This window comes from Nesoenas mayeri, assembly GCF_963082525.1.
Source record: "Nesoenas mayeri genome assembly, chromosome: 19".
NCBI lineage: Eukaryota > Metazoa > Chordata > Aves > Columbiformes > Columbidae > Nesoenas > Nesoenas mayeri.
Window position 1 is genome coordinate 9,944,853 of NC_137568.1, and position 22,157 is coordinate 9,967,009.

General features: G+C 46.5%; 2 protein-coding genes across 2 annotated transcripts in view; both read right to left on the reverse strand.

The window, feature by feature from the left end:
* Window positions 1-407: 407 nt before the first annotated feature.
* CACNG1 (calcium voltage-gated channel auxiliary subunit gamma 1) lies at window positions 408-8,820 on the reverse strand (the record flags this gene model as incomplete). Its single annotated transcript, XM_080356384.1, has 4 exons — window positions 408-634; window positions 1,337-1,474; window positions 3,451-3,525; window positions 8,580-8,820. 4 exons carry the CDS (start codon window positions 8,818-8,820, stop codon window positions 408-410), a joined length of 681 nt encoding a protein of 226 aa, XP_080212510.1.
* Window positions 8,821-15,806: 6,986 nt separating this feature from the next.
* The window catches only part of CACNG4 (calcium voltage-gated channel auxiliary subunit gamma 4), a gene marked incomplete at both ends in the record, with an annotated part of 37,853 nt that continues 31,502 nt past the window's right edge, over window positions 15,807-22,157 (reverse strand). Inside the window, 2 exons of the mRNA XM_080356273.1 lie at window positions 15,807-16,345; window positions 17,145-17,285. Coding sequence (XP_080212399.1) covers window positions 15,807-16,345; window positions 17,145-17,285 — 680 coding nt within the window. The remainder of the gene's footprint in view (window positions 16,346-17,144; window positions 17,286-22,157) is intronic.

A 22,157-nucleotide genomic window follows, 5' to 3' on the forward strand; every position in this document is an offset into this window, starting at 1 on the left:
GAGCAAACCCTTTGTAGGAGGGTAGATGAGCACGGCGTGAATGGGGAAATGGACTCACTGGCCACGCGAGGTGTAAAAGGCCGTTATCCCTCATGGATCTACACCCAATGGCAGCAAACACCTCCCCAGGAAAGTTGTCTTCTCTGTAGCATCAGCTGGCCGACACACACAGTGTCCATCAGCATCAGCACCGGGCATCCCCAAAGCCCTTCACCCACGACCCACAGGTGCTGAATGCTCTGCGTTCTTACATTAAAAAAGAAAAGAAACAAAGCTTATAGTTACAATCGAACATGTCTTGGTTCAGTAATGACTTAGTTAGTGGAGTACTCATTGTATAGTGAGATCCAGGCATTTTAAAATATACAAATGTTTTCGGAACACTTTGTGGGTTATTTCCTGGAACATCAGTGCTCCGGTTCGGCATCCATGCAGGTCTCCCAGGGGTTCTGGGGGAAGCGAGGCAGCGCGATCAGCAGGAGGACTATGCCGCAGATGAAGAGCAGGACGAAGGAGGAGCAGGCGCAGGCGAAGGACCAGGAGTAACTGTACTCGATCCAAACTGTCTCCTCACTGTCGATCATCCTCTTCACGGACTGTCTCATCACCTCGACAGAGATGATGATGCAGAGACCTGAAGGAAGAGAGGAGCAGTGGGTTGAATAACCAGCTGTCAATTTTTCACCCTTCATTAACCGCCTCATCTGTCTTTCTGCACGCAGGAACTGCATTGAGATTCGCAGGTGAGTCATTGGCTTCAATGTTTGAAGGAACCAACGCTCACGGCTGCTGAGAGCTCTGCTGCAACCCAGACGGTGACTTACTGTCATCTCTTAGGCAGGTTTGGATGGGAAACTCTAAGTAGTGGAGGAATAATTGTGTTCCCTAGGTGGGTTTTCCAAAGGTTGGGCAAGATTTTTATTGAGGTGACAATTTGTACCTCTGCTTTTCAGTCAAACTATCACTAAAAAATGAAGTTTTCACGTTTTGGGGAGACAGTTGGGTATTTTGGGCCTGGATCAGCTGTTTCTTTGGTTTGAGTCTTCAGAGATACAAAATAGTGTGTATCCAGGGTTTAGATGGGCTGGCACTGAATATGCTAGAAATGCCACTTTTAAAGGTAGCTGGAGAAAATACAGCCAAGCTGCTGGGTAACATGCAGAGCAAAGCTCTTCATCTGGAGCACCACATGGGACTGGTAATCTGAGTGTGGCTGGGTAGAAAATGCCACTTCCAGGGCATTTTTTGAAGCGTTCCCATCCTCCTGGGATCAATCTAAGTTTCTCTACATTGTTTTATGCCCCGAGTGCGAGTCTGCGAGCGTTGCAGCACCTACCTGCGAAGGTGTAGAACATGGACGCTGGCTTCAGCAGATAGTCCTTCTTCTTCCTGAAGGAGAAGAGGACGCAGATTGTTCCGATGATCGCAAAGCCGACGCTGAAGATGGCAATGGCTGCAGCTGAAATGCTGTATTCTGCCAAAGCAAACCAAAAAAAGGCTAATTAGGCAAATTTTGAGCATGCTGTTGTGACTTTGCGGTAGGTCACTCTGGGAAATAAGTGTCTTACTGCTTCTATGGAGAGATGACCCTGGTGAACTGAGTATTGCCCTCAAATAAAAGCAGGGACAAGTGTTGGCCATTTGGAATGAAAAGGGTATAAAAACAGAGCAGGAAGAGGAAACGTGTCCTGATTGCTCATTGCCAGAGCAAATGGCACCTGTGCTGGGGGGATCAAGCTTGGGGCTGGAGCCGTTTTGCTGCACAGATGTTGGTGTTGAAGTCTTCCTGGGCTCCACGCTCTCATTTCTTCCATCCCTCTGCTCTCACAGTAAATAGCCCTACACTATTTTTATTCCAGATGTGCGTTGCAGAGCCTCGGCAAGGCGCCACGCGTGGTGCCGATGTACCCATGTTTTAGCCGTGCGCTCCGGGCAGGCGGGAGGCCAGAGGTGAAGCGTTTGCACGGCATCTTTTCTGTTTTCACGTTAAGACACTGCTTCCCAGCCCTGTGAAAACGCAGCTTCTTCAGGATTAGACCCTACAGAAACTGTCTTGCTCTTCGCTGAGACGTGCGCTGGACGCCTCCCCAGCCGCAGCACACTCCAGTGCCTGAATGAGGGGAAGAATTGCTAATTGAATAATTCAGCCCTTCATTTACATATCGCATTCGTTTTCAGATTACTTTAATATTTAACACATGTAGCCATGCGTGAACATCACAGTGCCTGATGATATTTGCCTTTCAAGACATGGGAAAAAAAATATCTCCCAGGCAAAATCATGAAGAATTTTTTTGCCTGTTACTAATTAGCTCCCATCCAAATGGAGCTATTTCTGTGAACAGCAGATCACTCTTTGTTCTCATTGCTTTTCATACCACTCTTTTATTATCATTTCCTTCATGTTTCTCTTCACTGTGTGCTGGAACTGCCTGAAAGGGTTTGTTTTAATGTAAAATATTTTGCTGGGGCTTCAGCTTTTTCTTTCACTTCAAAGAAAAGCAGTTCTTCCCGATCCTGCTCAGAAATGGCATTGGGTGTGTTTTTGAGATCAGATGGCTGGATCTGGTGGTATTTAAATGAGCAAATACACTCTTCTATCCACTTAAAATTCCTGGTTGTTCCTGTCTTAGGAAGCTGCTTTTTTGTAGAACCTGTCTGCCGGGTTTTCCATCATTATGATTTCCACTGGAAGCAAAGCAGATTGTTTAATATGTGTAACATAATCATCAGCTCATTTACTCCACAGTAAAATATGCTGAGTGGCAAACTAGAAAGGATTTCATCTTTAATGAGAGGGTGAGAAAGAGATGAGCACGTTGGATGAGTGTTCTAAATATTTGGCTTTATCAGGGACTTATCTGAGATGTGAAATTTGCCTGTGAAAGGCTGTTTTCCCAATCCATGCCCTATAAACATGATGTGTGTGTGTCTTTGTAGGACCTCTGGTCTTTCCTCCCATCGATCGCTCTGGTTTTTACATGACTTCCATATAAAATCAATACAAAGCATAAAATTCCTAATGGTCTTCCCAGTCTCTGTGCTTCCTTCCAGGGTCAAGACTCTGCTTGGGGTATGATTTATTCATTTAGATTTTATTAATGTCGTCTCCCTCTGAAGGCAAAGGCTCCCAGTGTCATGGGTAGTGCCAATGTCATAAAGCCATTTTTATGCTGAAAAGGCCTTTTGTGGTTTGCATATGTATTGCCACAATAATATATTTGTGGGACTTGTGATTGTGGTCATGTGTAAAAATAATTCTTCCCAGAAATATGGGATGTGACCTAGTTCAGGGCATTTTTCACTGCTGATTGGTATCTGATGGGAATTCCTCTACTGCTTTCAGTGGAACGGGGGTTAAACCCCCATTTTGGGACACCTTGTCCTTAGGTCTTGTGTGCACCCCAGGTCACCCAACATTACAACAGTATTTTTGGGGATCGTTCCTACCTTTCTGGGTGGTTACTTCAAATATCTCCGAGCTCTCTCCTGGGGTGAAGTGCTTGAAGTAGGAGCAGTTGCGTTCTGAAAGAGAGAAGGAAATTCGTTTCATGCACTTGGAAACCTCTGATAGTAAAACTGAATTTGCTTTTTATTGATGTGTCAAACTTGAAGTGTTTTTAAGGTTCCTGGACCTTGTAAATTGGAGTCAGATCTGTTGTATTGAGATGAATGGTATGTGCATGCCCGGCCATCGACTCCAGCGTGGACAAGGCTGAACCCGCCGATACCTTTTGTGGGCTCCATCCAAGAGCTTCGCACACTGACTGCTCATCTATTTGAAATAAGGATCGTAGGTAATTTTTCTCATTCTGTCTTTTAACCCAACAGGGATAAGATGGCAGAGTTGGCATAGAGTTGGATAGAGTTCCTCTATCCGGACTTCACCCAAGCACGCTGCCAGGTATGTGGGGTATTTAGAGAGGGGTTGTTAAGCGAACAAGGATCAAGATTGTGGGGCAGGAGGATAATGGGAGGAGGGGAGTTGGTAACCGAGTCTCTCAATGGCCACGGTTTTGTTTCCTGCTCAGCTTAGTGAGGGTCAGGAGCGAGGAGAGGTTGGAAGATGCACCAGCCCTTCAGCTCCAGCGACCCAGTGGGACGGAGAAGGGGCTGGTGAGGACCTGCTGGCTCGAAGGGGTTCGGATGGCGGGTGTTCTCACTATTTATAACTGATTTAATTGAAGGTTTGAAGGGGCGCAGAGCTGGGAGAACAGTTGCTCGCCAGGAATTTGGCTGGAAGGGCGCAATCGCGGAGACACGTTGAGCGGCGCCAGCTCTGATTGCACTATTCTGCTGAGCCAGGCTGGAGACGAGACGCTCAGCACCAGCCCAGCACCCCCCTGCACCCCGGCTTGGGCTCCCATCAGAGTGGGAAATCACACCAAGATTGCATGAAATGCAGGCGCTTGGTTAACACCAGCATCTCTTGTCCCTCAGAGGACGGAGTGAGCACCAGCTTCCAGAGATGCTGGGAGAGCCCAGCAGGGCTCTCTGGTCCTCCCCAGCATCCCAAGCAGGATGTGCTGCCCCAGGGCAGGTCGTGGGGTGAAGCCTGAGCCAGGTTCCGTGTGCAGGACCATGGGGGACTTCTGCCTGGGGACACTTTTTTGGTTATTTACAGCATTCTAGTGGCAAGAAGATACCGGGGTACTGTTGGTTCTCATGTTTCTTGTTAGCCTTTTTTTTTCTGCCATGTAAACAGCAGATTTTGGAGTTACTGATTCAAGGAGGATTTATTTTCTCTCTCCCAGGAGATAGGCAGCTGCAAAGCAGCTTTTTTTGAGCCCGTTAGTGGAAGATTCTTTTGAGATGCTCTTATCTAGTTAATTTTACAAGCTGACTTGTATTTCATCTGCAGCTTCTCCTTGCTGGAGACCAGGTTAATGCTCAACTCTGGCATCTCCTGACCTGTTCTTTATTATTCCTGCAAACAACTGGAGGGAACATATTTGAACTCAGGCCTCTATGACTAAAATTGCAAATTTGGAGCCCCAGAGCGGAGCTTGCGTGTCTCTGCCAGCAACTGAGAGGCTGCTGAGGCTGAGCATGCAGTTTGGGGATCCTTTGGCTCCTGTGCTAAAGGGGAGGGAAATGGGATGAAGCTGGGATGCTTTATATTGGACTCTAAGGCATGCTGACTGTACGGAGCCCAAGGTGAAGCCATTCAGACATGGTGTGTCCATCGCAGGTGAACCAAACCAGCCCGGTCCCTCCAGTCCATGAAGTCTCCGCAGATGGAGACCACACAAAACCTTCTTTAAGAGCTGGACCTGTCTGCAGGAAAAGGAGCTGCCCTTGTGGCTTGTAACAAAGCTCTGCCAAAGTGCGATAAATGAGGCTATCACAGAAGTCGGTTAACTTTAGGGGAGGTGTTTTTGGAAAATGCATTTATTGTGGGAAAACATAACTAGATTGTTATTGGTGAAATGACGTATTGTTTTCAGTTTAAAGATGCTTCGGTGCTCTGCTGAGCTGCGAATATCTGTTTCAACAAGGGTCCCTGTTATTCAAGACAACTGAGGTGCCTCAATGCCTCTCCCGTGCCACCATGAATAAGAGAAAAGCCCATTTGTGTCACACCACATTTACATAATGGATAGGATTTAAAATGGATTTTATAATGGATGAAAACTGTGTGGCAACCTCTGTTTGTCTCCACCCCTCGCTGCATTATTTCTGCCACGAGGTCACCTCAGTGTGCTGATGGGAACAGCCCAGGGGCTCTGTGGTCATTAAGGCCAACGTGAACTTTAGGGATATAACATGGGGTTTATCACACAGTGTCCTCCCCCTTCCAGATCACCCACCCTTATGGCCCTCCTGGCCTCTGCCCTTCAGATCCACCATTCCTGGGTGACCACCGTGGGGGGAGAATGGGCCAATTCATCTTTCCTCTGTGCAGAAACACCTTGTCCTGCCACTCACAAACGAGTTTGGGCACAGCTGTGGGATGCAGCAGCATTGCAAACTCACTGAACCATGGTTGAACCTCAGGGGTCTGCAATATGGACACTTCATGGGGGACGACACGCAGAGAGGCTGTGAGACATGGGGGAACGTGGAGTTTGAGGTGGCAATGATCACCCGTAAGCATTGGAGTGACAGGCTGGGGCCCACCATGCTCTTGAACCTCAGATGGGCACCAGCACGGGTGGGTTTTGGGGCAGGCTGGATGGTTAGAAAAACCTGGACCAACGATACTTTTAATCTGAGGTTTTTGCTCATGTTATGTTTGGGAGACAGGATGTGCTGCTGCGATGGGAGGTGTTGATGTGAGGGCTGAGTGGTGGATTGGGCCAGACCTTGGGCTCTGGCCTGGCCAGCAAGGCCTTGGACACACATTGAGTTTTAGAGGTGGTGTCTCCAAACGGTTTAATTTCATAGCAGCCTTGCAAAGTGAGTCTCTCGTACGGACCCGAGGAGCACAACAGCCCTGCTGATAACCCCTGTGCTCAAGCGCTTTTCCTCTCCAGTTGCCTGAACTCAGTTCCCGTGTTTGCAAGGACCAATGGACCGCAGTTAAAAATGTCTCAGCATTAATCTGAATTTGCCCGGTTTTAACAGCCATCTCCCTCATCTTCTTATTTCTTACAGCAGGATGCCGAGCCCTTTCCAATTCGTCAACATCCTCGCAAGAGCACTTTAAAATTTTAAAACTCCGCCTAAATCACAACCCTGCTTTGTGGACTGAGAGCCAAGTCATCCTCCCCATTTTGTGCTGTGCTGAGCAAAAAACCTTTTAAATAATGTTAATCGTGCCATCCATTTCCTCCTCAGGGAGTGGCTGGTAAACGGTTATTGATGGAATGATAAATTCTTATGTTTCTTTCCCAGTCTGGGCAGTAATGCCTGGTTATATCTTAAGATTTTCAGGAAAACTGGTGCCCATATCTGCTCTTTCTCTGCTCACTTGTTCATTCACGTTTTCTCGACTGCTGTGGTTTTCGCAGCCCCGGTGTTTCCCTGCCGACATCTCTTCCCAGAAGCGTGAAATCAATCTAACGCGAGCCGTGCGGCCGCAGCACCATTTAGCAGCCCAAACCCCCCCTTGCCGCGCTCCTGGTGTGAGTAAAACGGGGATTAAAACACTTATATTATAACCGAGGTGCAAATTTCGCCCTTTGAAAACCCCGGGTGCTGATTATGCCGCAGGATGTCATCCAAATTCCCAAATATCTTTAAAACCCGGTGGCTCAGCCCCTCCATCACCACCCTGTTGTTCGCCGTGCAACGGCAGCGCTGGGACGTGATTCAACACCCGTGCGAACACATGCTGGTGTCTATCAAAGACAGTAGCTGCTTTCGTGCTGCCCTGCCTGCGAATCTGCTTTTTGCAGACAGCTGGATATTTATGAGCTTTATATTTACCCCGCGGTTGTGCAATTTTGGTGTTTATCCACCGATTTCCATTGTTTTCCCTTTTGTGGGAGTTTTCCTCCACATGCGGGGAAAGGCATACAGCGAGGAATATATTTCTAGGCATGTAAGTACCTTTGCGAGAGACATTAAGCATATGGATGACACGCTCCCAAATTTGGTTAGAGGCAGATTCGAATGCTGTGGCTGAGCTCCTCTCTTCAGAACGTGTAATTTGGCCAAAGAGATAAAGAATTGCAGTAATACATGGAATATACAGTAAGCTCAAGCAGTAGTTTTCACAGGAAATTTTCAAATACGTGTTAACATATATATCTCATTTTAAGCAGCGAGTCCGGCATGAAGGCAATCTTGTTATTTCTGCTCTGGAAAGCATCCAGTACCCTGTGAGCCTTCTAAAAAAGCAGCGTAGCTCGGTCACGGAGGGAATGTATTAGTGCACGCGGCGCGAATGTTGCTGACTTGGCAATCAGCAAAAGCCGAACGAGCTCCTCGCACCCTGGGAACGGAGCGGTTTTCTGGGAACGCGGCCGTGCCCGCCGCCCCACCGCCCTCCCCATTGATTGCACCGGAGGAACCCAACGAGAAGCCTCAGTAAGTCGTTGAGAAATCGCTTCAAGCTCAGTTTATGCCTTCTTTTCTTTTTGCAAAACGTACTGTGGGTCTCTCTTCCTCCCTGCCCCGAGGGACGGTTGTTTAAATAGCTCGGAGATAACCCAACGCCAGCCGTGAACAGGCTGTTCCTTCATGGCCATATGTGTCTGGAAGACCTAAAGATCCACCTACATATGGTGGACCCATAAATCCTCTTTCTTGCCCGCTGCTGTCAGTGTGCCTGGGCGCTGCGGGACCATTGGTCGATGTCAGCCAAATTTCCACCATCCCAGTTTCCCCCTGGGATTTCCACCACGCTCGGTTCTCCTCCCCTTCTCCCTGCCACTGTCGTGGTTGCACAGGAGACTCAAATATGGTCACAAACGGACGTGCAAGGCAACACAGCGCACACGTACGGCGAGAGCGACGAACATGAGGTGTGTATGCAGACCAATATGAAAGCAGCCCCATGCAGTCCCGTGCCAAATTAATTGCTGCAGGAACACAGACCCTATTTTCCTTCTGCCATGTCCTGCAACCTCCCAAGCAAAGCCTGCCATGACCGCCTGCTGCTTTGTCCCATGCACTGGTGGGTGGTCACGTACCTCCTGGCAGGCTTATCGGCCCACAGCCCTTCTCTTTGGGACCTTGTCCTTGTATAAAAATCCGCTTTGTACAGAGTCGCCATAGCCCAAAATGAGCCACTTCACAGGTGGCATTATATTCCTTCACTTTGGGGCTCAGCACGGCCCAGTGGTCCGTCACCACGGCCGCAAACAGGAGCGAGACGCCAACCAGGATCACGGAGAACGTCAGCCGGACCTTCAGGGGTTTGTTCTCATCCATCGCGCTCCGGACCGCTGCTCCCGGCGGAGAACGGTGGGTGATTCGTGAGGTCTCCCCAAATCCTGGCGCATCTGAACGTTTGCCAACGCCAGCCCCGCGCCGCCCGGGGAGAGCGGGGCGGCCGCCGGCAGCTGCTGGGCTGTGTCAGCCGGCGCGGCGGGGAGCTATTAATGCACATAACGAGGGGAGCACCCGGCAGAGCTCAGCTTTCCAGCCCGTCCCAACGGGATTGTTTTGGATTCCCACGAGCCGGGCGGGCGGGCGCTCGCTCAGAGCTGCCGCAGCCACCATTTAGCGGCTGTAATCTCTTGACTTGCAGCATGCCCAGAAATAGGCATTAACAGGATGATTAACTCTTCAGCCAGGCTATAAAAACATCCCTGTTTATAATGCTGTCAGGCCTGAGTTGAGTCTTATTCTAAACAGTTTAATAGCCCCTGAGCCCACAAGCTGCACGCCCACGCCTTCAGCTCCTGGCAGCCTCTGCAAGTTCAGAGCTGGACGTCCCTCCAGAACTGAGCACTGTGGCTTAAAGAAAGTAGCAAAATAAGCAAACTTTTTTATTTTATCATTTATTTCTATTATAATTAGTTTTTAACTAACCTAAAGTATTCTCAGTAGTCTTTTTTTCTCTAATACAAAACCACTCAAGTGCTTCCTTGCTTTCCCATCATCCAGGTTTTCCTTGATGTGTCCGATAACTCCAGTGACCACCCGGCACATCCTTTCCCTCTTTCAGAAGTGACTTCTGTTGCCCTGAACCCAGATTGCCAGGGCTGGGCCAACCTCTCTCCTTCTGTTTGATCTTTCAGCTGACTGTAAAGCTAATTTGATGATAATGTCAATGCAGAGGCCACTAAGGAGGTGACATTACAATTGCGATGTCAGACTGAGGAGGGTGACAGTACCTGAATGTCAAAAGAACGGTTAAAAAAGTGCCAGTGGAAAGCTGCAAATATCATGTTATGATGTCAAGATAATGTCAAAGCTACTCCAGTCCTGGTTTATGAACACCTCAATTTGGTGTCAAAATAGAGGTGCAGAGCTGTCAGCTCCAATTAATGAGGACAATCTGAAACAAGGAGTTCAGGTGAAAAGGGAGCATGGGAGAGAAACTAAAGAACAAGTTAAAAAAATATTGATCCAAATTAATGGTAATTGAAATATGAGTGAAAAAGGTTCACATTCCTCTGCTTGATGTGTGATGGGGCTGGCGTAAGCACCCCTGGGGACCAGGGTGATACATCTGGGCCCATTACAGTGTCTGGTTATGCTGGGGAGGTGGGAGCTGGAGGAAGAAATGAAGGTACATGGTGCAAAATGGGAGGGGAAAGGGAGCAGGGAGGACACTGGGGACATCGGGCAGGGCAGGGACCTAATCCTCTAGGAATGGTTCCTGCAGTCTGTCAGCTGGCAAGTATCCACGTTTAAAAATCAATATCACATGAAATATACACAGACTATTAATGAGGACCTGTTGGGAAGCAGGGAGGGTTGTAATTAGTTGCACTTTAGCAGCAGTGAGTGAGAGACACAATTATGTTTCTCTGCTGGAGAAAATGCTCAAGGAGGTGTCTCAAGACCAACTATTGCATTATTTTTCCCTAGCAGAGTGTGGGCTTGGCTCTACTCCCCTGCACTGCTCCCGTATTTCTTCGAGACCAGCCAAAGTATTTACCACAACCAGATCAATCAAATGCAGTGATTCCCTTCTTGCAGAATGATGTCCTGTAGGTGAGAATAACCCAGACTGGAGGAGATAAGCTTTCAGATCAAATGAGTTTTCAGCAAACAGATTTCTTCAAATGGAAGGTCCTTTGTGCTCCTGAGCCTGCATTGCCCCAGTGTGGTGCCAACACCATAGTCACGGTTGGGTCGGCACAGCTGATACCGCGGACTGTCACCAATTACACCCTCCAAAAGCTGCCCAGTCCTGGGGCTGAAATCCTGCCATCACCGAAGGCAAGAGCAAAATGTGTGTGTTGGTTGGTTGGTTGGTTTTTAATTTATTTTTTTGAATAGACTCCCATGGGCGTGAAGAAGGAGACACGGCCCCACATCGCTGGACGCAGCCCCAGCATCTTCAGGGCAGTGACCGCTGCCGTCCCCACCGCTGCCCGCAGCGCCGTTCTCCCAAAATACCCCCAGCCGTGCCGGGGGTGCCGTGCCGGTAAGTGATCCCGTTCGCTCTGGTGAGGCACGGCGGTGGCTGTAAGACGAGCTGCTTTGCAGACAGGTGCACGGCACTCCTCATTCCCTTTTATTTTCGGCACCTCCCATGTTCGTTAGTTTTCTCATTCCCAGGAAATGCCGCATCCTCCTCGCCGGACTCCTTTTTTTTCCACTTTCTGAAGACTTCAGGACTCTGTCTTTGCTTCCCCCTCAAACAACATCACTTTTTGATCCATCCTTGTTCACAGCAGGGCAGCCACAGCTCTCAGGGTCGGTATTTACTCATAGACTTGCTCAGCCGTGTGAGAAGAGTCTTTATTTATTTTAGTTCAAGGCAACCAGCTTTGGGCTTGAGCTTTAAATGGCTTCACTACTGCGTGTCGGAGGCATTTGAAGAGATGAATCCTCTGCCTCCCTCCAGACGTGCCATAGATGGCACGTACGGGGAGAGGCAGCAGACAGAGGCGTGCAGGCGGTCTTCATCTTTAAAGACAATCTGGAGGCTTAGGAGCTGGGAAAGGAAAGTTAAAAGAGGTATTTGAGGAAGAAATATTGTCTCCGATATAGGGATGGTTTGGGACGTCTGGGAGCGAGAGGATGCTGAACTCCCGACCCGTGTTTGGTGCTGCTGGTACCACTGGGATTTTATGGTGGTGATCAGAGCAAGGAATTCATAGTGTCAGCATGTGGGGTTGGGCTTTCAGGCAAAACGGACAAGAGCTGGGAGAGGAGGATGCTCGGAAGGGGGTTCACATGCAACCTCAAAAGGTGGAAGACAAGCACGAGCTCGGGGCTGGGACTTCACAAGACACTGGCTTGTTTGAGTGGATGGTGATTTGCAGGGCCCCCAACCACTAAACCAGTCTGAACTCAGGCACCCAAACCAGACTGTGTCTCATATAGGCCAAGTTTAAGCTGAAAACTACAAGGTTTTTCTTAGTTTTCTACCCAAATGCCTAGAGATGTGAAGATAGCTTCTCTTGGAGAGCTCTTAGTCTATGGGACCACAAGAATATTTTCTTTCTCTAATATATTGGTGTCCAAACACCCCCAGCTGCAATCAAACCAGGTAGCAATGTGAGAAAATATACACAGAAATCCCAGCTCAGAGAATCCGGAAGTTAAAAATCTATATATCTTTCTTCACACAAAACTGAATACATTTAAAATGGTTTATTTAAAAAGTAAGGATTAAGTACATTATACATGGTTGTGATTATACCAGTAGAACTGAAGCACAGTGGAAATAACACTTTAGAACTGCAGACAGAAATGTAACCTCAAGGGATATGATATATTAGCCCTTGTGGATATGTGATCCATACAGAAAGAAAAGGAAATATAAAAATAGTTCATTGTTAGATGGATGGGCATATGGAATGATTTCTTATTTTACTTCTGCTGTGTATGAGAAACCAGAAAGAGAGAGCTGATGCTGGACCTGAAACTTTGTTTCTCAGAAGATCAAACCTGAAACAATAGCATTTATTTTTTTAGGTCTGCTGTCGTAGGATAATACCAAAAGACTGATCATTGTGAATTGGATGATGATGATTATTTCTGCAGGCCTTGTTGAGAGATAGGGGCTAATTTGTGTTGGATGCTGTCCAGGGGTAACCAGAGAGATGTGGAAGAACAGATTTTTATATATATATATATATATATATATATATATATATATATATTTTTTTTTTAACCTATCACTGAGTGGTTTTGAAGTCCCAACACAATCTAATCCTGTTCAGATAATTCAGCCATGGAGCAAGACACTGTTCATGGGCAGGAATGATGCACATTTTTCAGTTCTGTCAGAATCAGAGTTTTCCACAGGAGAAAACTGATGTTTGGAGGATTTTTGAAACAGGAATTTTTAAATGAAACCACTTTTTTTTTCTTTGCTTTGGTTGAACAAAACACTTCACTGCAGTTCGACATAGAGCATGAGTTTGAAATCACAGCCCCCATTCTCCCGCAGAATGAAACTCTGGTCCCTGTTTGCTCCCTGTGCCTTTGTTACCTGTCCAGACCTGTATCCCACGAGCATCCCATTAATATAATATTTCCCCATTACAGCTCCATTTTTTTGCTGATGTGGTGTGAAAATACTGCATGTGCCTTTGCAGGTCTGACCTGGGCTCTAGAAAAGCCTTAGACTTGGGCTAGATCAGATGGTTGGTTTAAACACGGTCGCTGGAGAATGACGATTAAAAGAACAAAACCAAGGCGCGAAGCAAAACCTCACACTGTTGACTTCCAGTTCAATGTACATGAGTTTAGAGAAACAGCCTAAATCTAACTCCTGGTTTTAAAGGGAATAGTTTTATTCTTAATTACAGTAAACACGGATGAGGACTTATTTCTAACTATTAGTTTATTAACACGGTGGGAAACAAATAGTTCTGGGAAATTGCACTTGAAAAATACATCAACTATAATTAGATGTAAATTAATTAGCACTTAGTATGACACACTAATGAGACAGAAGGTTTTTTTTTTCATTGCAAACTTCTACTTCTATCATAGCTAATCAAAGTATTTTAATATTACGAAGTCTCAAAAAGTAGGAAATAATTTATTGTTTGAAAGCATAAAGATTCTTATAAAAAAAACCTTTCATCAAGAACTTTAATAATTTTAGAACGCTTTTATGTTGTCCTAGCCGAAAAGTAGGTAAAAAAGTTTTCTTGTCTGCCTAGGTTTAAATTTTCTTTTAAAAAGTTTGTGTAATATCTTTCTCCATAGTGTGTTGATACAGAAAGTAGCACAACATTTTCTACTTTTAAATCGTTCCCATCACTCCATTCTCTTTAGCTCTCAGAGTTCAGAGGTTTGAAGAAGGATTCCAGCAGAGTTTTAACCTGAATGGAAACTCTTGATAAGCAGGGATGAAGGCTCCAACCCACCTCCGCCAGAACAACGGTGTCGCTCCACCAGGCTGAGGGCTGGGCAGAGCTCAACAGCGACTAGGGGAAGACTTTCGCTTAATATTGAGAGTTGCGTCTTAGTTCTTGCAAGGAGAGAGGCTTAAGTGGGCTTTACTAGGAGGGGCAGAGAGGGCTCAACTTGCTTTTTGGGATGTTAAGGCAGCTCCTCCGGGATTTCTCGGGAGGACTTGGCTCCACTAGCTGAAAGCCTCGTATCTAAAAGACCACTGACTGTCTGACGCTGTGGCCATCGCTGGATAATTTAAGACTAAAGAGGTTTTAGCAGTTTGGCTGAGATCTCCCACCATCAATGACGTAAGCTGTCCAAATAATTGTTTTCTTGTCACCTCTAGTCGTCTGGTAGCAAAGATGACGGGTGTGTTCAAAGGAATGGGCAGGAATTAGATGCTCCTCTCTCACTGCACCTAATTCATCCGAGGGGAATAGGGCACCTCATTCTCGTATGGCTTGGTTGAGTGGTCACTAAATTCAACATGGGTACTATTAAATTAAGTTACCTTTGAGTCGGGCCCTCAAACGTTGAGATTCCAAGCCTAAGGGTAAAAATTGAAAGCAGGAATTTAAAAGAAAAAAAAACCAAATCAGACTTTTTTAGAAACATACAGAAGCAAAGGGTACAAACTCGTTCCCCCCTTAGGTGATGCATAGAGTTTTCTCTGGGCTCTCTGCACATAAGTAGATTCATCATTACAAAATAAATTAAATTAGGTCGACCATCATTTCCATCCGAAAGCAACTATACCTTGCACCATGCGGCACTTATTCATAATAAAAAGAGTTTAATAAATATCTCATAAACGGTGATTATTTTTGTTCTGTTTTAAAAAATACAAAGTTGTCATCCGTTCTGTTGACGCTCGGTTCCCATTGCTGCAGGAAGATTCGCTAGTCCGAACGTATTAGCTTCTGGTTTGCTCACGCGTGTTGCTGAGATATCTTAGTTTCCAGTAGCGTTAGTGTTGCACTTGTGAAGCGGTAAGGAAAACAGGAACGGCGGTGTGGGGAACCGCCCCGGCTCAGCTCCGCGTCTCGCTCTGGCTATACGTAGTCTATAGGGGCTCCTGACAGACAGCACTCAGCACCTTGCCGGATCAGGCACTAGGGCTAGTCGAAATGAGAATTCAAGTTTTCTAAATGTTAGGCAAGAGATGATATTTGCAAATATGCGCAAGTCCCACCTACTTTAATCCTTCCCTTCCTAAGTGTTTCAAGATGCACCCACCCTCCTGTCCCCAGCCCGCGCTGCCCCGAGGGACGCCTTGCACCCCGAAACGGGAGAACCCCTCACCGCCCCATCAGGGCGTCCGTAATGCTCAGTACACGGGGTCTCTACGGTTCGGTAGCACAGGTCAGTTTTACAAAGTGTTGCCTTCAAAAATATTTTCTCTTTTTAATTCTTTTTTTGAAAGAGGCAAAGCTTATGCTGTGTCAAAGTGGCTCACTTGATGAGTAGTTCATATCCATCCTTGGGCTTGGTTATAAATTATGTTTGCGAGTTTGTATTAAGGGATCGCAATATTAGAAAAGAAAATAGAAGTCATACAACAATTTTTCTGTAATCCTTTAAAACACACTGGTGGCAAGTCCTTCGCAGTTTCTCCAAGACTCTGTACACACTGCAGAAGCACAGGGACATGAACCGCCCTCATCTTGTGACACCACGAACTCAAAGAAACAAACTCCCAATAGCTTCAAAAAAAGCTACGGGCGTGTAATATCTTTATGTTGGTCCAGAGGATCTCCACTTGCTACCTCAACACATGCCACAGTTAAAGACGTGAGAGGGTATTTTAACGTCACTCCTTCTCTTTCACGACAGATCCATTCTGTTTCGGTATTTCTTCAGAAAGCGTGAGGAAGGAAGGTGCTTCAAACAGGCGTTGTTCTCCTGTTGACCATGTTGACATGGAGTCCTTCCTTAAATTCCTTCTGAAGGAAGTTGTGAACCTGCAGAAAACTGGCTTCTTGGTCTGCGTTGTAGCTGGCAGCCGTCGTGACCTTCAAGGGCTCTCTGGACAGGGTGTACATGGAGATTTCGTTCATGGGAATGGTGCTTGCTATCTTCATGCCAACCGGAGAAATGTCTCTAGATGGAGAAGGCTCTGTAGATCGAGAACTGGATCTGGACCTCCGCCTCCTGTACCTGTAACTTGGCATCCTGGCATAAGGAGAACTGGAAGAAGTCTTAAGGAATTCCCTCTTGGTCTTAAACCTCAGCTCTTTGTTCTTCTCAATATAAATGTTCACAGCCAGAACACCTATGGTTTCGGCCACAATAAAAGACAAGGCTCCAAAATAAAAAGACCAGCCATAGTTGTAATGATTCTTTTTGTCCTCATCTCGCTTGTCACTTGGGTCACCTGCATTACTTGATATGTAGACAATGATCCCTATGATATTACTTAGTCCTGGAGAGAGAAAAACATAAAACAGTGGTTATGTGGCTGGGAAGATAAAATTCAAGCCATGTTACTTTCTGGATCTGGATGATTCAAAGATTATGAGCAGGAAATTTTACTATCTTTATTTATTCCTTCATTTATCTCAAGATTTCATTTATTCTTGAAAAACAAAGAATAGATCCACATCTGGGTCACAGATGCTCACATGGATCCCAAAATATTTGGCGGGATTTGTTCCCATCTCTTCATCGCCACAGTGAGAAAGATGTAGCATACGGGAGCTTGCTAATATTGTTAGTGAGATTCTAACATTCAGAATAATAATAAAAATCCATGTTGAGCTCAAGGCTACGGCTGTTCACCTTGATCAAGATAAGTTCTCTTCCACCTTGCTGATTTTTCATCTAAAAGCAGCATGCTTAATCCGAGCTTCAGGGAAAGCTGTTAACAATGTGACTGACTCTCTCAGATGTTTCTAGCATGGAAAACGGGCTCACTTATCACAGGTGAATTTTTTTCTGCCATCATATTAAAGAAAAGAAAAAGGCCCTGGATTTAAGATATGCCTGATTCATCTAATGTTCAATACATTTTAAATAGCATAAATCCTGCTTGTTACTGACTTCAGTTTCCTTTTTCAGGAAAACTAAAAGCTTTTCTAGAATGTACTTATTGTAGAGCTTCGAAAACATATTCTTGTCTTAAGAAATTTGCCTAGTGTGATGTTGCTAGTGCCCTTGATCCAGGCCACTTTCCAGTTTAAAAAGACAGCACCTCTTAGAGACTCGATTTAAGGAGAACATACCTGCTGCAACAAAGAGAATCCCAGCGCTGAGAATAATGTTGTTTTTGCTGTTGTAAATCCTCCCAGCTCCGACACACAGTCCTCCCAGCAACAGCAATATGGTGCTCAGGATGGGGAACACGCTGGAGGCGCGGACGATGCCTGGAGGCGAGATGGGCAGAAAATCCAGACAGTCATCATTTCAGATGCCTCCTCAAACGCAAGCGTGGTGATCACAAAGTCTCAAAACCCCTGGCTTGTGTTGGAATTATCACCGTGTCTGGGCACACTTTTGGGAGTCAAGGCCATGGGTAGGTGGCCAGTGCAGCACAGACTCTCTCAACTAGAGTAGCTTAAATCTTTTGGCTTTCTCCTAGGAAGTCCAGCGTTATCACCATTATTTGACGCCATCGCGTACAGGGGATTTCTGGCAAAGCACGAGGTAAGTGACAGTAAGACCTGGAATCGCGCAGTGAAAAATTAATGAGCTACAACGTTTGGGGACGGCTTGAGCCGATGGACCCGCTCGCTGGACATGCGCAAGGTGAGCAAATCACAGCCCTCGAAGGCTGCAGCATTTGTGTTGCCAGCGAGCACAGCAAATAACCCTGTTTTCTTTTGTTGGATATTAAGGACATTGAAACCTTTTAGATTTCTAAGGAAGAAATTTCAACAAGATGTTTGTGTTTAGTTTCCTGACAGCTAAGTAGAGGCGTTTAAAATTCTGCATGCTTCAGTCTGGGCTATAAAACCCCTTAAAAAAAGAAGTCAACACCACTTCAAGCCGGCTTTCCAAGTCGGGTCACTATGAGACTAAACAGCAATTGAAAGCAAAGTGGCAGGGAGGGAAGAAAAGGGCTGAGAAAAAAATATCAACAAGCACAAGAAGAGACATGTTTGTATTGTAAAAAACAAAGGGGTAAAACCTGGTGGGCAATTCTGAAATGCAGAGCGAGGAAGCAAGTTATATTGTTATAGACAGAGGATGTTTTTTGAAGAAAAGGCTGAATCCTGCTGTGGAAAACAGGATTGCCCCAGAGCTGGGGACGGTGGAAAGGCAAAGGCGCAGAGCGCAGCCCCAGCATGGTGAGCGGTGCTGGGGTGTGGGGATGCCCAAAGCGGGTGGGGGTCCGAGGCTGCTGTCACAGGGGGGTGGAAATCCCATAGCAGACTGGGGGGACACGGGCACCCCCCGGGGCTGAGTGCTTGGAGGGGAGAAAACCACCATCTGGCCCAATGTGCTGATGCGGTGCCGTTAGCGATGAGGTCTCTCCCGGGTACCATCTTGCTGGCTGACACGCACAGCGAGCGGCACCGCTTTCCCGAGGAGAAACGGCCCGATGTTACAGCTGGTGCTTTCTCATTTTACTTTTGATGGCCGTGGCGTTCCCAATTTAGTGAATCGCTTCCTAACGATTCCCCTGGTAACTAGTGGCAAAACTCCCGCTGACTGCAAGAGGGACAGGACTGGGCATTTAATAACAGCATCGCTTTTGTGTGCGCTGCAAAGCCCCCGGGAGCCCCAGCGACGGGCCCAGCCCTCATTAGGATGGTGCAAACATAAAACAGAAAAGACAGTCCCTGCCCAGGAAGCTTATTCCCTATATTAATCTGTAACAGCAAGAAAAGTCTGTGTTCTACCAGCACTGGCAACGTCGCTACATGTGTCCTTTACAGATGGGGCATTTTCTAACTGGATCTAAATTCAATTCAGTCGGATGCGTTAATATTCTGATGGTGTCTTGCAATAATTGGCAAATCTGAGTAACGAGGTTGTAAGGTCTCTAATCAAAGCCTGTTGAGCGTTGAGAGCCCGTTCTGTTGTCCTGGGTGTATTCTCGCTTGTGCAATATGAGATAACAGGGCTTTGACTTTTGGGTCAGTTTTTAGAGTCGATTATTAGAATATATTCAATGTCAGGCTCTGTTTGTGCTGCTGGACATGGGGGCATCCCAAATCACTGTCCGTTTGTTAGTGTCCTGACAAAAAGCAGAAGAGGCTTAAAATCTGATGGGGCCTACCTTATCTTGTTGATTTCTATATTTTATATTCATGTTGTTTATAATGATTTCAATTAAATTATACAGCTTTCCTAAAATGCTTCAGTGATATCATCAGAAGGAACTTGCCAGACATGACAAATATAAGCGGGTGGGTTGTTCTACTTGTGACACTAATCTCCAGAGATAATTTTTCTATATGAGGTAATTAATGTGAAGAGAAGCAAAACACACAGCATTCCTGTAAAACCCTACAGTACATTTTTTCCTGCAATGTGTACTTTTAACTCTGAAATCTAAAAGGGAGCTCATAGGTACCATGTGGAATTTACGTATGTCTCCCAATACTGGTAATAAAATGACAGCACATCAAAAAACATTAAGGCAATCTGTTTTTTTGCTTTCTCCCCCGCTCTTTTTCATTTTTTTCCCTTGTTTACCGTCCTGTCTGTTTGCATCGGCTGCTCTGCGCCGCGATGCGCTGTGACACCTCCTCGGTGCAGCGCCGCGGCCAGCGGGCTGCTCCTCCCCACGGGCTGCGAGCCCCAGCTCTTTCCTCCATGGGCAGGAGCCAAGCGACCGCCTGCAAAACGAGGATGCTACAGCACGGGGGGCCAAAATCCATGGAAGTGCAGACGTGCCGCTGAAATGGGGTCTTCAGTCTCCCTCGTGGCCGCACTTCAGTGCTGCAGGAGAGCCCTGGTGTTTTCTGAAATGCCCTTTTCTGGTTTCTGGGCGATGCAGGAATGCGGGAGGGGAGGGAAGCCGGGGCGCACGCGTGGGGTTGGGAGGTGCAGGTGTCAGCCCTGGGGACCGCACGGGCTCTCTCTGCATGGCAGCGATACCTGTGCTGCTTGCTGGGGCTCTGCACAGGCAATGGACGGGGAACTTTTTAGGCACATTGTCATGTGTTGTCACGGGGAAGGTTCAATAAGAGGGGTCTTGTCTGAGCACCTTTGCGCATGTCAGTTGTCACTGTGGCAGCTATCACCTGGTTTGGCACGGAGCCGCCTGAAAGCCAAAGGGCAAAAATCCAGACTCCTGCTCCTACCCACAGCCTGGACTAAACTCCTCTAAAATCAGTCATTTTTTTTCACTGATTTCTATAGGGTTTGGAACCAGGGATCAATTCCCCTAGTCTGTGTTAGATTGGTCACTGTGGGGCAGGCTGAGACCCCTCATGCTGCTCGTTCAGGAGCACAAGATGCCCACAGCGTTGGTGCTGTAGTCTAAGCAAGATACAAAAAATAAGGGTTGCTCTCAACATGGCCCTCCAGGAGACTTGTGCCAAGAACTGGCTAAAAAGCATGGTGAATGATACGTAGACAACATATCGTAAAGGTGTTGCACAAAGGGCAAAACCGGGACAGAAGGTCTCACGTTGTCTTTGAAACAGGATGCAAATATCCTCTTGTCTGTGTCTAGTTAGACAATTATTCAATTCCTATTACATATATGTATGAGCTCATCTCTTCTGCATTTAGACACACAACCTTTCAGTAATCTCTAAATCAACCATCCACATTTTAAGTGGAGCTGTGGTTTTTCTTACAGAAGTTAAAGCGGAGGAGCCCTGTGATCTGCGCAGACTACGCGAGGATGAGCTCTCCTCCCCGGGGGAGCAGCTGAAGCCTGGTACTGCAGAAGACATAAAGGGCTGAACCAACTTGTTTTTAAGGTCTGTACTTAGTCACTTTAGAAAACAGCTTTTTGGAACACCCGTCACAGGTACAAACAATTTACCAATCTCACGTCTTACTGCGGAGCTGCAGACTGTTTTTCGCGCTTCTACCTTCCTTCACATTAAGATGGCATAATGCTCTTTTATCAAGATGCTACTTAATTCCTCTTTCCTTTACAGTCCTTTTACTAATGATGTTTCTTTCCTAAAGCTGACTTGGCATCAATTTAACATTAGTTCCAAGGCTTTGTATGAAAGATAAATGCAGCTGTGCTCACACTGTGCTAGTCTGCCTTTGCCTGAGCACTGAAATCATGTCACCCAAGCGCTATGACTGATCCAAATTGACAAGAGTAAAGATGAAAAAAACTAAAAAAACAATCTGGGTTTTCTGGTAACGCGTATTTTTTTCAGAGATTTTTAAAATTGTTTCTTCTTGTCTTATCAACCAGAAGTTGTTTCCCAAAAGTGAGCAGGGGGGTTTTCGAAGCATTTCAGGTAATTAATAGTGGTGTAAGTGAGGAGTGTTCACCAGCCAGCAGCATCGCTGCTTTGTGGAGCTTCCCCAGCACCTTGTGACCTGCGATTCCTTTCTCTGGCAAAGGGCACTGCTCTCAGCTTAGGGTCGGATATTTCGGTCAAAGGAACAAGTTGGCAATGTTCCCCATCCTGTGGGAAGGGGGAAATCTACCTCAAACTTTGCAGGATTGGTGAAGTTTCACCCTCGAGATTTCCTATCACCTCAGTGAATGGTCGCCTGGAGGAGATGAAACCATTGTCGTCGTTTCAAGCACCAGGTTGGTGGATGAAATGACTTTATCGGGGGATTACACGCGAGCACAGAGCAGCAATGGCTGGCTGTCCATGCGGGGAAGCCACAGGCCATGTTCATGCTGAGATTTTGCTGTTAGCTGCAGAAATTTCAGCTTCCTTCTCACAATGCAGTAATTTCACTGCAGGGGGAGGTGGCTCAGCAGCTGCAAAGGATGAGGCTTGCATAAGGGTTGGGTTTAAGCATTCGGAAAAGCTTCCTAATGGGCTGGAACCCCCTCCTCAAACCTTCTTTGATACACTAATCAGATAAATACTTGCTGTGTAAAATAGCCTTGCCAATCTGGGAATGATAGCTGTAGTTTTAATTTGAAAATTCTCCATATGATGTGTAGAGAATGGGCACCACAACTGTGAGCATTCTCCTGGCTGAAAGGAACCCTTGGAATGGGGGTCCCCAAGGGTCCCGGTTGTGCCAGCTGCAGTGTGAACTGGACATATGTCACCACTGCTCTCTGCCACCCAGGTTGGACCAGTCTCTTGCAATGAATAAGACTTGGTCTGGACTTTAAAGAAGAGAAA